A 20963-nucleotide genomic window follows, 5' to 3' on the forward strand; every position below is an offset into this window, starting at 1 on the left:
TACAAATTTTTCGTCATCAGAAAAGACATTCTTGCCTACTTAATAAACTGCATAGTGTACTGAAAATTCAGTTTTAGGTTAGAATTCGGAACGAATAACTAACAATCATTCGACCACTCGAAATCGCCTGAACCAAGTTACAGAGCGAACCGCAAGACAGCATGACTTTTCAGAATAAGATTGGAATATGACTTGCTTGTCTTTAATGGGATTTGCGATTCCTTTTCTGCCGGACCAACTCTGTGTCGGGAGACGTACATAAATAGCCTCTCGTTCCCCCATGCCCCCACGCCCACGCCACAATATGTGATGTGATGAATTTGATGCCCACGAGCGGTACACATTTCTCCGTTCAGAAATTTTCGCCAAGGGAAGCGATGTGATATCCATAATGTAGCCCTGGGATCGTGATTGTGATGGAAATGTGGTTACTGAATGTGGTGTGCTGGCGCTCACTGGTTGGTCTCTCCCGCTTGGCTTACGGCACTGCAGCCACGGGCCGACCCGGTAAAAGTCCTCGTCGTCGTCGTCGTCGGTGGGAAGGCTAAAAACGGAACATACCGTAAGTGCCAGTCGTATAGAGCGCGCTGGGAGGCGGCTAGGTATGGCCAAGTGTGGGTGGTCCTCTTTCTGTGGGATTAGGAATGAGGGGGAAGCTGCGGGTAAAATTATGTTGGGTGAATTTCTCTAGTCAACCTCGGTTTCCATGTTGGACCATTTGTGCCTTATTTGTATTCATAAATTGGATCAAGTGTGGGATTCCATTTTAGTTCTTCCACTTTTTCAGCTCCTCATATGCGATGGAGGATCTTCGATAAAATGACACCTATGGGTTCGCACAAGACCGAACGAATCGAGTTTGTTACCGAAAATGGTTCTCGGGATCCTGAATGAGGCATTGTGATTAGGCAAACGATTATCGATTCCTTCACCGATAGTTGAAAATGGGCATGGCGATAACGCATGATACTTTATAACATTGTAAAGTTGGTAATTGTATCTCGTCTGAATTTGGTTGAGATAACTTTGTCCTTTTCCTGCAATAAATGCTTCTTATTTTCTAAATTAAAAATAATAAAGGTTGGAAATCACAAAATGTGGACACGAAAATCTTGTTGAATGTAGAAAGGCCCTCGATTCGGCTAATTCTACTCAAAGCGTTCCGCATCGATCAAAACAAATGGTAGTCGGAATGGGCAAGGTCGGGGCTCTAAGGCGGGTGAACCGGAATCTTCCATCCGCCATTTTCCAAACTGTTTTTAACTCAAACAGCAATATGAGACCGAGCGTTGTTATGGTGGAATATTATCGACTCGTGCCTGGTTGCATAATCTGGCCGGTTTTCCACAATAGCTCGGTTTGAACGGATCAGTTGTTACCTGCAGAAGTCTCAATTGATCGTTTGAACAGGTTTTGACGTAGGACTACGTCTTTCATTTCTATACTGGGGTGTAAGTTCAAACTTTCGAAAACGAAAGCGTTACGCTGGAGAACGAGATTTTGAGCGTTAATAGCTCCTAAACAACTGAACGAAAGAGCATGATAAACACTTCATTCGAAAGATAAAATGTCTACGCGTTATATGCTTGTTGCTTGTTGATCCAAAAATTTGTTTCAATAGCCCTAAAATTGCTTTCAAAACAGCCTACTGAAATCACACCAATCGGTATATAAGCGAGTGCCGCTCGGAAATCCACTCAGTTGTAATTGCGCAACGATTGAGGTAGGATCGCTGGAATGGATGGAAGTTTCCCTAACACAGACTTCAAAACCATGGAGCCAGGGGAAATCGACATTGCAAAATAGATGTAAGCAGTGGATACTTTTGTACTCGCTTACGTATCTGGAAATTAGAATGTTTCCCTAACACAGACTTCGAAACTATGGAGCCAAGGGAAATTGGCATTGCAAATTAGATGCAAGCTGCGGGTATTTTGTATTCGTTTGTGTTTCGGCAAATCGGCATTGCAAAATAGATGAGAGCTGCGGGTACTTTTGTATTTGCTTGCGTTTCTGGAAATCGGAATGCTCCTCTAACACAGACTTCAGAACTATGGAGCCAGGGGAAATTGGGATAGCAAATTAGATGCAAGCAGCGGGTATTTTATATTCGCTTGCGTTTCTGTAAATTGGAGTGTTTTCCTAACACAGACTTCAAAATCATGAAGCCTGGGGAAGTCGATATTACAAAATACAGGGTGGGCCATTTAAAGTGGAAGGATTTGTTTTTGCAATAGCAAAGTAAAGAAGTGGAATTTAAAATTTTTTTTTTGAAATTCATTTATTTTGGTCCAAGGAGATTTGTTCTAACTACTTTTTGATTATGATATCTCGTAAATGACCGCCTCTGGCCTTGACCGCAAAATGTGCCCTTTTTTCGGCATTTTCCATCACTTTGCCCAATGTTTCGGCCGATATGGCAGCAATTTCTTGTCGGTTTACCAGTGTACACCTTGGATTTTAAATATCCCCATAAAAAAAAGTCAGGAGGCGTCAAATCAGGTGATCTCGGTGGCCAGTCATAATCGCCGTTTTTCGATATTAATCATCCGGGGAACATTTCGCGCAATAATTTGGTCGTGGCAGTCGCTGTATGGCAAGTAGCGCCGTCCTGTTGGAACCAGTAATTGTCCAATTCATTATGCGCCGGAGAGTGGTTCGAGCGATGCCTAACTCTTGCGAACGATGGCGACCTGATGTCGATGGAGTCTCTGCAACACTGGCTCGAACGGCATCAATATTCTCGTCGAAACGTCTTGGTCGTTGTCTGGACAGATGACTGGCATTACCAACACTACCAGACGATATAAATTTGGCATATAATCGACGTATAGTGTTGTCTCCAGGCGATGTTTTAACTTTATTTTTATTTTTCCACGCACGTTTAGTTAACACAATTGAGAAGTTATTTTGAATGTACAGCTGAACAATTTCAGCGCGTTGTTTAGGTGTGTATTGTTCCATGGTTAAAATTGTACTGAAATGACGCTTCCAACGCGGTATGACATTTGTTAATCTGCCATCTCTGTCAAAAGTTATGGGGTTGCCAGATGCTTCCACTTTAAATGGCCCACCCTGTAGATGCGAGCTGCGGGTACTTTTGTACTCGCTTGCGTTTCTGGAAATCGAAATGCTTCCCTAACACACACTTCAAAACCATGGAGCCAGGGGAAATTGGCATAGCAAATTAGATGCAAGCAGCGGGTTCTATTGCACGCGGATTATCTATGGATCTGATATGGTATGATACGGTGTAGTGGATATGATCGAAGTGGATATTTGATTACATATCGAAGAAATCACATTCATAAAAGCAGCGTTATAAAATTATTTGTTTACGAATGCTGCAATCGATCGTCGCTTTCGGGAAGTTGGAATTGTTGGGAAGGGGGTCTTATTTTCGCTGTGCAATTCCGAGGAGGAATCCATTCCTTCTCAAGCGTTAATAATCCTGCTCCGGATCAACGATGATTCCAACTGTCGGGGCTTGGGGAGTGGGTATTATTTGTGCTGGGTATTTCCGAGGAGGAATCGATTCCCCCTTTGAACGTTAATAATTCTTTTCCGGCTAAACGAAGTGGTATGATAATCACTTTATTCGAAAGATGAAACGATTTGAAAGATTTATATGCTTGTTATTTATTGATTGCTAAGTCAACGTTAGTCCTACGTCCACCTTGCGGTTATATCAAAGATATAACCCACTTCTAGTTTTTGTAGCTCATAATGGATCAAACCCTTTTGATTCCATCAAAAGCAGAGCATTACATTGGCACCGTGGATATTGGGCTCGGCGTTGATGTTCCTGGTTGACCAGGCTTTACATACTATCTTTTACGTTCTAGTTTATCGCAGCTTACTTTATTGCTGTTCTAGCAACATTTCGGACATGCAAAATCGATGATCGACATTTCTTGCTCTCAACTCATATGGAACGTAATTTCCTTGCTCTTAAATGTATCCCGGGGCTTTAAGTCGTTTGAAAATTGCTTGTCGAACTACTCTCAATTATACTGCAAGCTCCTTTTGCATTTGAGTCGAATCTTGATCGATTAATGCCTCTAATTTTTCGTCTTCAAACGTTTTCACCACTTTCAAATCGTCCAAACGATTTCCTACAAAATCTATTCGATGGCACAGAGTCACCATAAAGTTCACCATATATTACCGTATTTGTCGTCGGATCGGCTTCAAATGTAGTCACTTTTCCTTTGTTTTTAAACAAGTACACACACACAAAACACAATATTTAACACGTTGAGCCCCATGTTGGTCTCTGGGGAATGATATTAAGCTTTTCGTTATAAAAACGTTAATAACTGAGATTGACAATTACAAAATAAGGACTTAAAAGAGAACACGGTTTGTTTCCGAATGTTTTACCAATGAGGTACATATGAGGTGGAGCTGTAGGCAAAGTATATACGGATTGGGAAACAAAATATGGTGATTATTTGCGTTCAATATAGAAGGAATATGAAAGAAACAAAACAATGTTTATATAACTCACGGTTTCAAGATGTTATTAGCAAAATTGTTCATGAAATCTTGTAACAGATTATCTTTTGAAAAGGTCCAGAGAATAATCGTATTCTTAGTCCTCTGGAATAGCAGCATTTTCAATAAAATGTCGCTCAATTGTACACTAATTTTTTTTTCTGCGACTGATGCGTGCGCGCAAAAAATAAAATCGCTTTTTAAAAAAGTCACAGGATGGTTGTGTCCGGAATCCTAGTTGACGTAGGATTCCGTTAGGCTATCTGTTGCATGCTGATTTTGAATGTGGATGGAAATCACTTTTTCGAATATTCCTCCACTTTTCCAAATTTCCTCGCCGCATGAACTTTTCTTGGGTGAGAGAACACAGCAAAACAGACAGCTTAAACCGGACGATCCGTTCTCGTGATAACGTGAAAGTCATGACCAAAACAAAAGATCAAGAACCTACGGGCCTGATTCTCGAATACACTACGAATACACTTCACGGTGGAAACGGAATGAAACGTATTCGCGATGAAAAAGGTATGGTGTCGACATCTGGATACGAGATTAGTTTCCCACTAAACTTATCATTATAATATCAAATTATCTTTAGATGAAATTTTTGTATGAGATTATTATACCACATGAAGAAAACAAAGTTTTCCACTCACATTAAACACCAGTTTGATACGAAAAAGTTTATTAAAAAATTCATTAATGATTTTTTATTTGAAAAGTGCTCATTCTGTCTGAAAATTCATCATTATCTTCGACACTTCACTAACTCGTAAAACGTAGTTCAATGGCGTGCCGTTTATTTCGTTTCCACCGTGAAGTGTATTCGAGAATCAGGCCCTACAACTCACTGACAAGTTTTCGAAAGTTCTATAGAATTATTATAGAACTCGCTTCAGCCGGATAGTCGGAGTTCTACTGTATTGGCAATCCCGATTACTCTGTTGAGGAACAAAAGCTCCCACTACTTTCATGTATTTGCAATGCCGATTTCCCACAGGCACCTTGATTTAGAAGTCCTCTGTTGAGGAACAAATTTCGGTGGAAACAAAAACGCGCTGAAGTTTTTTTCATTCAAAAAGAGTGATTTCGAATACCGGACAAACCATGATCATAATTTCTCTTTAAGGAAGAAATCGTTGAAAAGCATGAAAATTAGAATAATTTCAACGCCTTATGGTAGCGTGTCTCGATTATATACAGACTCGATTATATACAGTTTTGAGAAAAAATATATTCATTTTTATATTTCAAATATGACTTATTTCAAGTAAAAATGTAACCTTTCAACGTTAAGGTGAAATTTAAGTGGCTATAATATGTACAGTGTGATGAAAATCGGGATGTTTGAAGACTTTTCTTTAATTCAATTGATAGAAACAATCAAGTTTCATGGGATAAAATTATAAAATAACACATTAAAAATTACTAACTTTTAAGTTTTAATTTCCCAAATGATGGATTTATCCACTAATTTAGATATTCCACTACTATATCCTGAACTAAATATTCTCATCTTTCAAATGGAACCAACAGAATCGTCTTCCGTAGCGTACTTTTTGATGTAGATCCAGTTAGAGGCAACAGAGTCCGAAACAGAAAAAAAGTTTTACAACTTTTTACAATTCAAACATATGTGTAGAAGGTTTTTTTCATCGAATATTATCGTCTATCACCTTCTGAGAGATTCTGGTTAATTTTTTTTGACGTAAAATAAAAGTTTCGAAAACGAAAGCGTTACGCCGAAAACCGAGATTTTGAGTGTAAATAGCTCCTAAACAACTGAACGAAATGGTATGATAAACACTTCATTCGAAAGATAAAATTTCTACGCGTTCTATACTTGTTACTTTCTGATCCAAAAACTTGTTTCAATAGTCTTAAATTTGCTTTCAAAATAGGCTATTGAAATCACCAATCGGTATATAAGCGAGCGCCGCTCGGAAATCCACTCAGTTCTAATTGAACAGCGATTGGAGCATGTTGTCGCTGTTGTGGTGAAGCTCTTCATTTATCATGAAAGCGCGGATGAACGGTGTCACCAAGAGCCTGTTTGTGCACCTTAGGCCAGAAGGGAATCCATCAGGAGGAGAGTGATGCTACAAACGGTTCCCCGGGAAGATCTCGAAGCAGCCGCTACACACACACATACACGCACGGAATTCTTTCCGTTTGGATCGAGAAAGATCCGGAAAATAATCTGCCAGTTCCTCTAGGAATTTAGAAATACATTCATGTGAAAGAGTTTATTTGAATGTTTTCTATCCATGTAACACTGTGACCAAATATGTTTCAATCAAGTGCTATTAACAGATGGTTATCGAGTTAGCATTAACCACTGGTGGGCTTCCAGTATCGAGGAAAATGTGGAAATATCTAATCGTTACTGAAAATAATCTGCCAGTTCCTCTGGGAATTTAAAATTACATTCATATGAAAGAGTTTATTTTAATGTTTTCTATCCATGTAACACTGTGACCAAATACATTAGGTTTTGTGATTTTTCAATCAATCGCAATCAACAGGATAGCTTCTGAAGATTATTCTTCCCCATCAGTAGGATATTTCCGTATCCAATATTGGATGCATAAAACCTTGTGCCTCCAACGTAACGCTCTCGTTTTCGAAGTTCTCCAAATATTCATTCATTCAGAATGAATTCAGATTCAACTTCATACAAATGATCTCTAAATCAACGATAGTCCTACGTCACCCTTGCGGTTATACCATAGATATAACCCACTTCCTGTTTTTTCATGTGAAAAAGATGTTTTCTGACTTTAAGAGGATGAATCGAAAATTAAATTCTTCTTTTATATTCGAAAAACGAAACGTATATGCATAACAAACGAAGAAAAAATTTTTTTTTTGACTCAATTATATACAGGATTCGATATATACAGTAAAAAGAAATCCGAGACTGTATATAATCGAGTACGCCCTGTATTAGCAACAAGAGACTTAGAGCTTTTCAACAAACCCAATCTCGTCTCGATTATATGTGATTTTCATAAAGAAAAATCGATTTACATTTACTAGTTGCGTGAAAACACCCTAAATCGGACAAACCAAGATTATTTACCCTACCAAGTAATTTTTTGAAGGCACATTTCAACTCAAAATACAACTCGTAGATACCGGCAGTATATCTACAGTCTATCGCAAAATTATGTAAAGGGTGTGTCATATCAAATTGCATCACGGAAAAAACGCTGTAGAAATTTTATTTTTAGGAATTATATCTTCAGCTTTCGCTTATAATCAGATAAGAGTGTATAGATCACGTTGGCCATGCTTCACTGTCAATTTTTCGTAAATTTGGAAAAATGTCGTCGAACGAAAAAGAGCGTCGTGAATTAGTCCTGCGCACTCATTTCGAGAAGACGGAGTTGTCACATCGGGACATCGGTAAGATGCTGGGAATCGTGCAATCCACGGTCAGCAGAGTACTAAAACGATACTTCGAGATCCTAACCATCGACCGGAAGGTGAAGAACGGCAAAAATGGATGCTCCGTCAGTGAAAAAGATCACAAGCGCGTAGTTAAGCAGTTTAGACGTGATCCGAGAAGTTCGTTCCGGGATGTCGCCAATAAGCTGAATTTGTCAAGTTCATTCGTCCAGCGGACCAAGCAGCGGGAGGGCCTGCGTACATACAAGGTTCAGAAGGCTCCTAACCGCGACGAAAGGCAAAACTTGGTGGGGAAGACGCGAGCCCGGAAGCTGTACACTGAAATGCTGACGAAGCCGCATTGCCTGGTAATGGACAACGAAACCTACGTCAAAGCGGACTTTCGTCAGCTGCCGGGCCTGTTGTTCTTCTCCGCAGAGGACAAATTCAGCGTTCCGGAGGGGATTCGCAAGCAGAAACTATCCAAGTTTGCCTAAAAGTACATGGTGTGGCAAGCGATCTGCTCTTGCGGAAAGCGGAGCGCCCCCTTCGTGATGACCGGCACGGTAAATGGGCAGGTTTACCTTAAGGAGTGCCTACAGAAGCGCTTACTACCACTATTGAAGCAGCACGAGGGCCCGACCATCTTCTGGCCGGATCTCGCTTCGTGCCACTATTCAAAGGACGTGTTGGAGTGGTACGAAGCCAACGGGGTCACCTTCGTGCCAAAGGAAATGAACCCGCCCAACGCGCCGGAGCTTCGCCCAATAGAGAAATATTGGGCGATTATGAAGCAGGCCCTCCGGAAGAACCCAAAAGTTGTCAAATCGGAGGCGGACTTCAAGAGAAAATGGATATCTGTTCAAAAAAAAAACTACAACCTGACGTTGTACAGAACCTTATGGACGGGGTAAAGAGGAAGATGCGAGCATACGGGCTTGGGCTAGAAGTATAAATAAAAAAAAATGCCAAAAGTTGTTTAATAGTTTTTGTTTGACTGTCTAAAATTTTCAAAAGGATCGGTCTACTGGGCGAATTTCTACAGCGTTTTTTCCGTGATGCAATTTGATGGGACACACCCTTTATACACTTCATGCGGCTTTGTGATTTTTGAGTTTTTTGGGGTTAAAAAGTAAATAATCCAATGTGACTCATATTCATCGTAAAATTTATCCATTTAACTCTCATGTAGTGATAAGAAAAGAATTAAAATTGTCATATTTCATATACAAACAAAAAATCTCCAATTAAGACGTGGCAAAATTGAGAGTACAGTTTAAGTTTTTCTTAAAAAGAAAATTAAAATCAGTTCAGAAATGTTAACAGATAGCAAAAATCAATCCATGGTCCCCCTTCCAGCACTTTCTGCAAGCGCCGTGTGGAAATTTCTGAACACTGTAGACGGAAGTGCCTCCCAAATATCCGTAATCGTCGTTTTAAGTTCCGCTTTGTCCCCTGGATTTCTATTCTTCAGATGGTTTTTCATTTCCCACCATAGATACTCAATAGTGTCGAAGTCCGGTGATTGCGGAGATGTTTTGAGTTAACATTATAGAGCAGATATTTCCGCACGATGAGGTCAGTTTGCTTCAGGCCATTATTCTGTTGAAAGTAGTAATCACGAGGGAGACCCAATTTCAGAACGGAAGACTGCAGGTTACGTTCCAGGAAGTTTTGACGTAGGACTACGTCTTTCATTTCTATACCGGGGTGTAAAATCAAAGTTTCGAAAACGAAAGCGTTACGTCGGAGACCGAGATTTTGAGCGTTAATAGCTCCTAAACAACTGAACGAAATGGTATGATAAACACTTCATTCGAAAGATAAAATGTCTACGCGTTCTATACTTGTTACTTTCTGATCCAAAAACTTGTTTCAATAGTCTTAAAATTGTTTTCAAAACAGGCTCTTGAAATCATCAATCGATATATAAGCGAGCGCCGCTCGGAAATCCACTCAGTTCTAATTGAACAGCGATTGGAGCATGTTGTCGCTGTTGTGGTGAAGCTCTTCGTTTATCATGAAAGCGCGAATGAACGGTGTCACCAAGAGCCTGTTTGTGCACCTTAAGCCAGAAGGGAATCCATCAGTAGGAGAGTGATGCCACAAACGGTTCCCCGGGAAGATCTCGAAGCATCCGCTACACACACACACACATACACGCGCGGAATTCTTTCCGTTTGGATGCCATTCAGCATCGAGAAAGATCCGGAAAATAATCTGCCAGTTCCTCTGGGAATTTAAAAATACATTCATGTGAAAGAGTTTATTTGGATGTTTTCTATCCATGTAACACTGTGACCAAATATGTTTCAATCAAGTGCTATTAACAGATGGTTATCGAGTTAGCATTAACCACTGGTGGGCTTCCAGTATCGAGGAACATGTGGAAATATCTAATCGTTACTGAAAATAATCTGCCAGTTCCTCTGGGAATTTAAAATAATATTGATGTGAAAGAGTTTATTTTAATGTTTTCTATCCATGTAACACTGTGACCAAATACATTTGGTTTTGTGATTTTTCAATCAATCGCAATTAACAGAATAGGTTCTGAAGATTATTCTTCCCCATCAGTAGGATATTTCCGTATATTGTATGCGCCCGCAATCGATTATTGTTCAGTCGCCGAAAGTTCCGAGCTCAGAGAGTTCATTCCCCTTTAGTTTGCCTTCCAAATTGCCATCGTAAACCACGCCTTCTCTCGATTCAATCACGCACAAAAAGCATTCTGGTGGTGAGATGCATTCATTTTTCGTGAGGACATCGACAAGACAACATCATTGCTGAGGGTGCTGGACGGCGAAGGATCGAGATCTGCCCTGAAACGCAAGCAGTTTGTTTGATCCTGTAAGGGAGCACAGAGAAGCCTATCCATCAGGAGAAGAGAAAGTGACCATCGAAGCAGCCGCTACACACACCCATACACGCACGGAATTCTTTCCGTTTGGATGCCATCTACAAAGATCCGGAAAATAATCTGCCAGTTTCTCTGGGGATTTAAAAATACATTCATGTGAAAGAGTTTATTTGAATGTTTTCTATCCATGTAACACTGTGACCAAATACATTTGGTTTTGTGATTTTTCAATCAATCGCAATTAACAGGATAGCTTCTGAAGATTATTCTTCCCCATCAGTAGGATATTTCCGTATCCAATATTGGATGCATAAAACCTTGTGCCTCCAACGTAACGCTCTCGTTTTCGAAGTCCCTCAAATATTCATTCATTCAGAATGAACTCAGATTCAACAAATGATCTCTAAATCAACGATAGTCCTACGTCACCCTTGCGGTTATACCATAGATATAACCCACTTCCTGTTTTTTTTTTTATTATCTGTATTATAGTGATTTTCAACTCATTTGGCTGGTTCGTCACTTTTTACTTCCATTTTTGGAAGAATGTCGGGAGTGAGAATTGAACTCGTGACCTTTAGCGTGAGAGGCATGGATGTTACCACTACGCCAGATCGCCTCCACCGTTCCAGGAAGATCAATTACGCCATTTTATCTATCGCCGAATCAATAAACTCCAAGGTTCCAGATCCAGAAGCCGTCAATGTACCATACATCATCTGACTACCGCAGCCGTGTTTACTGTGGGAACAAAATGCTGAACCTGGAGCACGAATACTGGTTTCCTCCTCACCATCTGTCTTCCATCCGATTCAAAGAGATTGGTTTTCGGCTCATCCGTATAAAAGACCTTGTTCTATAACTCCTTAGGTCTGTTTACACATCAATTAGCGAACTATAGTAGTTTTTTTCATATTCAGCTTTGAGATGAAATAATTTTCACGGCCAATACGACCTCTCAAATTGTTCCTGTATGCTGCTCTCCGGATAGCATCTGCGCTAATAGGTCTTCCAATGATGCCTGCCACTTCGGTAGTCAATTTAGGAATGTTTGTTATAGGGTTCTTTCGCAATGTTCGCATAATTACTCATTCATCATCAGAAGACAGGATACGTTTGTTTCATCTACTCGGGAGATTTTCCATGGTTCCTTCGTATTTCCACTTGTTTATGATTTTATTTGCTGTAAAGTGAGTTCTTCCGACTATATCTGCTATTTCCTGCAATATATTTTCACGACAATTCATATTTATTATCATTGTACGTACAACAATATCTATTATTGTGCTCTAACTTGCCATTTTGATAAAAAAAAATGCAAACATCAATAAAAAACAAAAACCAACACTGCCCAAGCAATGGTTAAGTGTTGACACCAATCACTGATGAAAAAAGTACGCTAATTCGCAAAGAAACTTACTTACAAGACTAATTTGTTCGGAGAAATTTAAGGTGTACACTCAATTTTGCGATGCCTAGAATAGAGATTGTTTTCAATTTTTAGGAATAAACAATTAGCAGAAAACTTTTCTCGGAATTTTATTGCACGTACAGCTAATTAAATGTGTGAGTAATAAATATGCATCGAAAGAATCAATGTATTCAAAATATTTCATACCAAATAAATGCAAAGTATCGTCTAGTAGCATTTGTACACTCAATTTTGCGATAGACTGTATGTCCTTTTGCCCCATTTTTTAATATTGGACAACAACAGCTTAATCTGCGCATACCCGCCAACACATCTGATTACGTAACTGAGCAAAATTTCGAATTTGTTCCTGTTTTCATGTGTTCTTCGCAACAATTTGTTTGATGACGTTAATTAATCATTTCCCTTGAAACCGGTTCCAATATCAATTACGTCATTCCCCAAAATTTTATTCATTTCATACACCGAATATTGTTCCAGATTCTGAAAAGTTATCATTCGGTACCAACCTTCAATTTATTCGATATGTTTTTATTGTCGTTTTCTTACAAATGCACAACTTATCTCTGCTGATAGTACCGATTCAAATAATCACAACAGATTCACGGAAAAGAGCAAAACAAAAATCACAACCGTGAAATCGATAGACATCCACCGTTCCGAACCAAACCAAAACTGATGCGCAAACACGTTCGTGTGTATATTTTTATTCTGCGTATCGGCATCAGTGAGAGAGGGTGGCGCGCAGAAAGTCCCCACTCGGCGTGTCATCATCATCATCATCGTCATCATTAGTGGTGAATTTCTTCAACATCTGTTTTATCTTTGTACACTCTAAATTGTATTTATTGGTATCAATTGGTATCTACAAATACCACGCTAACTTATGATTATAATGCTTATAACGATGAAAAAAAAAACATATCACTGTTGATAGATCATAACGAGAGGGGTTGACTACAGATAGCTATGCTTGAAGTTGTCACTAAAATACACCGTAAGCGTGTGCAACGCCTCCAGGATAGCGATCAACATAAGCGATAGCGAGAGAGAGGCAATCTTCCGCGGGTCCAGCTTATCGCGGACCGCCTCAAACAGCTCCAGCTCGGAAGAACAACAGTCCAGCCCGGAATCGGTGAGACTGGGTGGCGGCATGTCGAGCAGACCGCCACTCTCGGACAACATTTGGCTGCTGAAGGAGGCTCTAATGTTGATGATGCAGTTGTATCCGTCGCAGATTCGCTCCACGTTCGGATGAGTTTGGAAGGCATTCGGAGGACAGTAGCGACAGCAACGGCGGACATCTTTCCCCCCGTCCAGCTGTAACAGGTGAAGATCGTTCAGACTTAGTGATCGACGCTTGGGAGCGGCACCAGCGATGGATTGTTGTGATTCGTGAATGAGCTTAGACGATTTATGCAGTAAAGAAGGTGTGACTCGATTATTTGAAGATGGCAATTCGGCGTGGGTCGAATCAGATCACGAAACGGAGTCTACTGGCTCCTCGATCACCGGTTCGTAATTGAGCGTTTCATCCACTTGGATGAAAATCAACTATTTAAAGAGCGCATATTAGATAGAATGTCAAGTAAATTCGGGCTTTTCGGGCTTACCGGTGGATGGTCCAGCTGCATGACGCGAAATTCGTCGGTGAACGTGAGAATGTAAAAGCAAAAGGCCGTCGCTACAATCCACTCGGAGATTGAACTTGCCACGTGATATTCCCAGCCTCCATCCGAGGGGTACCATTTGCGCGGATCAGTTCCATTGAACAGGATATGCGATATGATGCCCGTCACGGCTACAACAATGAAAAATACGGTGCAAATCACCGAAATTGCCAGTCGAATGTGGGCTTTCATCAACGAACCAATGTAAGGTTGTAAATAGTAGGAAATGTATGCCTGCAAACAAAAAGTTTCAGATAGTACCCCGATGGAAGACATCGGACCTGATCACGAACATCACTGCCACACAACGTTGCCAATGTTCCAGTTTAAACTGGATTTTTCCAGTTTTCTTCCTCGATCCAGTTGAAAAGTCAAACCCTAAAATCATCCAGTTTTTTTTAAATATTGTCCAGTTTTATGCAATTTTTTTATATATGTGCTTAAGTTTTACCAATTGCTACACTATCTTTGAGTTCATATAAATATTATTTGCTTTAGGTCCCTAAATCATTCTAAAGTTCAGTAAATCATAGGGTCAATGTGCTCCATTGACTTTTAGTTGATATGAATGTAAAACCTAAGTAATCTTGCTCCCGTTTACATCCGTTTACATTAATCGACCATTCGACGAAATGAAAATCCAAAAATCTCATGTGTCACAACATGCGGCAAAGATTGTCTTTCGGTAACTTAAAACGGCGGAAAGTTGACTGTGGGGCCTCTGAGAAGGTAACCAAGAAAACATCTCTAAAACCAATGTTCCCTGCGATATGTCGCGCGTACTCTGTATCGAAGCTCAATCGCGACAGCGGAGGGTTATCTTTTTTTTACGTAATAGCCATGAATATCACCTATTAAAGTCATCCTCCTTAAGGGCTTTGGACCCTCTGCTCTGGTCCTCAATAGTTTCAAGATCTTTTTCGGACATGCTTCTACAGAGATCCGTCATTCGCAGGGTTTCTTTTTGACGTAGAACTACGTCTTTCAGGAAGGGCGCGACAATAGAACACAGGTCACGTTTCTATGAAATAAAATTAACGTTAATAACTATTTTCACTGTGAACGAATTCTCATGATTTGCATACCAATCGCATCGGGAATTCTCTAAGATTTGTTTGATATCCTATACATTACAATTCGCTTATCTCTAAACGGTTTAAATTCATGAAAACTGGAAGAATTTCATTTTTCCCATACATTTGTTTTGCCTATTTGTGTGCTAACCCTATCCGTATTTCGAATATAAGCACTCGAACATTTCTTAATAGATCAGAAAGATGTTTGCATTAATTGATAGGAAATATTTCTACGCGTCTATCACAATTAATAAGATGTTATTTTTCATAAGATGAACAATTAAATGTAAAATGTAAAATGTCAAGCGCTATCCAAACGTCCTAACTGCCAAGTTTTGATTGGCCCGATTTACGGTTTTCCCAACACAGACTTCAAAATCGATGAACCTGTGGAAATCCGCTTTGCAAAAATACATGCAAGTCGGGGGTATTTTCGTTCCCACCGAACTGTGTTTCCCTAACACGGACTTCCAAATTATTGTGCCTGGGGAAATCCGCTTTGCAAATACTTGCAAGTCGGGGGCATTTTTTGGTGTTGAGTATTTTTGTAGGGGAGGACGGGGTAAGACGGCACCCCTAAACATAGAGTACAATTAAACACAATGCACACAAAATTGAAGCATTTCATCATGACAGCATCGATCCTTAGGATGTTTTCCGCAATCACGTTGACTTCCAAAAGCTTTTCTTTTTATTTCATAATGTTATATGATAAATTAAAAAAGGTATGAAAAAGGTGCTACTAAAATCATGACGGGTCAAGTTGGTCACCACTAAGGGTGAGATGGCTACATAAAGTGACTCGTGAATCTAGGCGTTTAGAGGATGATTGTTTCCGATCAAATTCTACTACATATCAAGGTCGTTGGTAGATCAAACGTGACAAGGGTGGGAAGTGTTATTTATAGATTATAGGTAAGTATAACATGCTTAATGTGCAACCCTTGCGAAATTATCATAATTAAAATTTTTATATATTTGGTATCCAAAAAACATCAAATTTATCATGAATGTGCCATGAGTTATTCAACCAACATGTTCTCATTCAATTCGTCAATTAGGCGCGTTCAAAGGTGCGTTTATGGCAAATCTCATTTCTTACAATAGTGGCCACCTTGCCCGCGCTATGAGTCAAGCAAAAGTGTCTCAATAATTCTATTGAATGTTTCAAAAACATACCGTTTTCTATACAAACACACTCACACGGCCCGTGTGTTTATTATTGTAACATTGGTTCCACAGGACATGTCCATATTCACCACTAAAACACTAAATTTCTTGCAAGCAAAATAACAAATCAGTGCTCGTCGCCAGCTCATAAGTTTTTTTTGTTTATCATTACGTTTCACCTATACACACGCAAAAATGGGTATACATGATTGAGTGTAATGCAATACACCAAACTAATGTGTTATAAATGTCCGTGTCCGTCTTACCCCGTCCTCCCCTATTCGCTTGTCGTTGTGCAGACCGGAATGTTTCCCTGAAACGTACTTTTAAACTGAGAAGCCTGGGAAATCGTCATTTCAGATACTAGAGGTGAATGAACTTTCGCGGTTTGAGAACTACGTAATCTCATGTTTACGTGCAATAATTTCAGAGGGAAATGTAAAATACAATGATCGTATGACAATTCTTCCGTTCACATATTTTGGTAGTCCTAGGCATCGATCAAACGTAAAAGGACGTTCATCAAATTTATTTGTAACGAAGAACATAAAATTTCGATGCATTCTAAAATAATATTCGAAGTGGTAAACAAGTGGATTGCATATAATAATTGCGTAGTTCTACGTCGAAAACATGCGGTCGTGTCCTAGATACAATCCCTTACAATTTTTATTGTTTTCGTTAGGATGACCATTTCCGTTTTAAGGCGGTCCGAAAAATCACTTTTTTCCAAAAATGACTTTTTTCAAATATTCATAACTTTTGAACTACTGGACCGATTCTAATAATCGACATATCAAATTAAAGTCAATCACCTTGTATTTTTAGGAAAAATACCTCAATTACAGGAAATTGAAATTATGCTTATGTTATTATTGATTGTATTTGTTTTTATGGCTTTCATGGTCTCGGGACCAAGTGCGCTATATTTTTTTTTCTAGAGAGCTGAGGATTTTTTACATAAAATATCTCAAAATCAGAGATGTGTTCTTTTTCGTTTTTAAGTTAGGATTTTTCAAATTTAACCAATGGTTCAAAAAATCATTTTTCACCTTTATGCCAAAAACGACGTTTTTCAAAAATTCATAACTTTTGAACTACTGTACCGATTCAGATGCTTGACATATCGAATTAAATAACTTTACCTAGTTTTCTTCCAAACCAAACTGGCGAATTAACTTGATTCTAGTTGCATAGATCCAGTATAGTCGCATAGAAATATTGATCGAAGACTAAAAACATGTTAACTTTGGAAAACCACAACGGGAAAACGAAAAAGAACTCATCTCTGATTTTTAGATATGTTATGTAAAAAATCCTCAGCTTTCAAGAAAAAATATGAAAAAACATATAGCGTCCTTGGTCCCGAAACCATGTAAACAAAAAAACAGACACAAACAATAATCACGGAAACAAAATTCATCTTACTCGTAGGTGTAATATTTTTCCAAATCAGTCTAGCTCATTGGCTTTGATGTCATATATTGATCATCTAAATCGGTCTAGTAGTTCAAAAGTTATGAATTTTTGAGTACACCCAGTTTTTTTTTACGCGGGGGATACGTACCTCGTAAAAAAAAACCGCGTTAATTGGAAAATCCGCGTTAATTGGAAAATCTTACTATAAATAAAATCCGCGTAAAAAAAACCGCGTTTATTCGAAAATCCGCGTAAAAAAAACATGAAACTTCGTTGCACACGAAGGTCGTACGGAGGATTTCTGCTTCGCAGTGGTGTGCTCATCAACCCATTCTTGCATAAGCTTTATGCTATCTCGAGATACTTCTTCTTGCACTTGCAGATTCATCAGCTAGCGACCCAGCTTGTATTTCTCCTGGAAATGCTTTCTCTGCAGCGCTAATTGCCTCTGTTCCAACTCTAACTGCTTCTGGTCTAATTCTTTCTGTTCTGTCAAGCATTGGCGTTGCAAAATCTGTCCTCCGACTTGACGTGGTCGTTCCCATCGAAACTGGCATAGGCGGTGGAGAACAACGCGGCCAAATTGAATCTGTGTTCGCTACAGATGCATCGAACCTGGCACATAGGTGCGGCACTAATATCCGTCAATAGCACTAAGTTCCGTCATATGGTCTCAGGAAGCATGAGGGACAGATTTGATATTGCTCAGTTTTTTTTTACGCGGTGACCGCGTTAAAAAAACCGCGTTAATTCGAAAATCCGCGTAAAAAAAAACCTCGTAAAAAAAACCTGGGTGTATAAGAAAAAGAAGAAAAATCGATATTCCGCACTATCGGTTAACTTTGAAAAACCATAACTTAAAAAAGAAAATAAACATAGACTTTTCGACATGTTTTAATGGGCCTGCGGGAGCTACATTTTTAGTCCTTCATTACATCCAAATGAACAAATTTACGTCCTCTGGTTACACCAGGATTTCGTTCTAAAAATGCCACCAGGTGGGTAAATTGTTGTTTGGTTATCTTTTCTTCCCTAAAAAGCAAGACAAGATTTAAAATCAAAGTTGTCACGACGGATGAACTCTTCCGGATTCTACACACACGGTGGCAGTCGTAATAACGTTGTATACAATTCACTTCGTTTTCACCGTGAAGTGGCGTTCGTGACCAGGCCCATCATAATTCAAACAAACCTGCATCCAATAATAAATGGTTCCCATACCGAACGCCAGAAACGCTCCAACATAATGCGCCGGTCTGACATTAGTTTCCTGGAAGTTTCCTACGATACTCACTCCCAGACAGGACCCCATTCCGACCCAGAAAGCCGGTGCGTTTATACGCTCAACCGCTCGTTGAATATCCGTGTGTCGTAGGCCAAGTTCCTGAACTTGTCGGTAGCGCACGTAAATAGTGATTCCCACTGGAATAGTACAAAATATATTCCAAAAAACTTCCCAGAAGCTGGAAGGATGGTGACAAATAATTACACAGAACACATCCCACGCTAATCAGCTGCCCAAAGACGCAACTCTCCGGCGAGTATGTGGCGGCATCGCTTATGTACGGCACCGTCGGTACCACATGGCCCTGCAGAACTGCAGCGATGTAACTGCAACCAAGTGTGTGCGAAAAAAAAACATGATTAGCTAGCTAATAATTGATAAACAAACGAGGATGAGTCACAAACTGATTACTCACGTTCCGATGAAGGTAAAGTTGAACAGCAGGAAAACTGAGATGGGAAGTAGGTAAAGATTGGACATGGCGAGCGAACTTCTTGGAGAAGCTCTAGTTGCTTGACGATCGGAAGGTCAAGGAAAATAATAGGAACTAAATCGTTGTGCTTCGATTTTGTTTTGATTAATTGACTAAAAACAGTAGGCTGGGCGTAGATTTCGATGCATTATGTCACATGGATGACTATTTGCTACGCAAATAAAACTGGAACTATGGATTGGCACGTTTATTCGATTGGTGAACTCTTCCAAGACAAACTGTTGAAATAAAAATCATGGGCGTTATTATCCGTCAACCTGAAATTGATTTTCCGATTACCTTTTCATGTTGTATTTTATTCACATCGATTTTGCACAGCGTGAAAAAGAATGTTTCCGAAAATTAGCTGAAATTTGTTGAAAGAATTCGAATCAAAAACAGTGAAGATAGATTGCAATTTTTACAGCCCGTCGCGTTTATATGACGTTCTAAGTTTGTTATGACGGATTGTGATTATTTTTCCACCACTTGCATTCTGACAGAGTCGGGCACGGATCGAAATCGTGGACACCGCGCAAACAGCTACTGTACTAAAATGCTGTCAATTTGAAATTCTCTCTTTGCTGCATGCTCTCCTCTATTTTCAACATGTGCACAAGAGTAAATTCAATCAGCGGTTGTTACGGGTCGCATGATTACGAAGCATGCATGTTACCATATGTAGGGGAAGATGGCCCTGGCCCGACCCTTAAATTGCAACGGACTTTTATCACACCAAATTCTTGTTGTTGACGACTTAGGCATTGGAATGAATACTATAAATCTTTAACTATGTGTTGTACTGGTCGGTTTGGTTCATAGCTATTAGAAAGGGGAAAACTGAGGCCAAATCGAAAAGCCTTTTATTGACACTTTCAAAAATATGGTGAACCGACTCTCTATTGACGTAGAACTACGTCTTTCAGGAAGAGTGCCGAATCAGAAAACAGGTCACGTTTTTTATGAAATAAAGTTAACGTTAATAACTATTCTCACTGTGAACGAATTCTCATGATTTGCATACCAATCGAATTGGAAATTCTCTAAGATTTGTTTGATATGCTGTACATTACAATTAGCTAATCTCTCAACTGTCAAAATTCATAAAAACTGGATGAACTTCCTATTTTCCCATACATTTTTTTGCCTATTTGTGTGCTAACCCTACCCGTATTTCGAATGCTTATAACTCCAACATTGTTTTTAACAGATCGAAAAGATGTTTGCACCAATCGATAGGAAATATTTCTACGCGTCTATCACAATTAATGAAATATATTTTTTTATGAGATGAGCAATTGAATAACTGTAGAATATCAAGCGTTTTTAAACGCCCTAACTGCCAAGTTCTGATTGGGCCGATTTACGGTTTCCCCAACACAGACTTCAAAATCGATGTACTTGTGGAAATCCGCTCTGCAAATATACATGCAAATCGGGGGTATTTTTGTTCCCACCGAGCTGTGTTTCCCTAACACGGACTTCAAAATTAATGTGCCTGGGGGAATCCGCTTTGCAAATACATGCAAGGTATTTTTTGGTGTTAAGTACTTTTGTACTCGCTCATCGTTGTGCAGACCGGAATATGTTTCCCTAATACATACTTTTAAACTGAGAAGCCTGGGAAAGTCGTCATTTCAAATACTAGAGGTGAATGAACTTTCGCGGTTCGAGAACTACGTAAACATGAGA

At 39.5% G+C, this 20963-nt stretch overlaps 2 protein-coding genes across 2 annotated transcripts in view; both read right to left on the reverse strand.

Annotated features, from left to right (window-relative positions):
* Positions 1–12877, reverse strand: part of LOC129762057 (transcription factor E3-like) — a 72891-nt gene extending 60014 nt beyond the window's left edge. The window contains exon 1 of the mRNA XM_055760039.1: positions 12689–12877. The gene's annotated coding sequence lies outside the window, so the exon portion shown is untranslated. The remainder of the gene's footprint in view (positions 1–12688) is intronic.
* Positions 12878–13002: 125 nt separating this feature from the next.
* On the reverse strand, positions 13003–19759 carry LOC129762058 (DNA damage-regulated autophagy modulator protein 1). Its single transcript, XM_055760041.1, has 6 exons — positions 19572–19759; positions 19215–19510; positions 19004–19125; positions 18707–18936; positions 13793–14083; positions 13003–13733 (listed from the first exon to the last, which is right to left on the reverse strand). Exons 2-6 carry the CDS (start codon positions 19277–19279, stop codon positions 13659–13661), a joined length of 783 nt encoding a protein of 260 aa, XP_055616016.1. The 5' UTR covers positions 19280–19510; positions 19572–19759; the 3' UTR covers positions 13003–13658.
* Between the last annotated feature and the right edge of the window lie 1204 nt (positions 19760–20963).

This window comes from Toxorhynchites rutilus, chromosome 1 (assembly GCF_029784135.1).
Source record: "Toxorhynchites rutilus septentrionalis strain SRP chromosome 1, ASM2978413v1, whole genome shotgun sequence".
In the NCBI taxonomy this organism is placed as follows: Eukaryota; Metazoa; Arthropoda; class Insecta; order Diptera; family Culicidae; genus Toxorhynchites; species Toxorhynchites rutilus.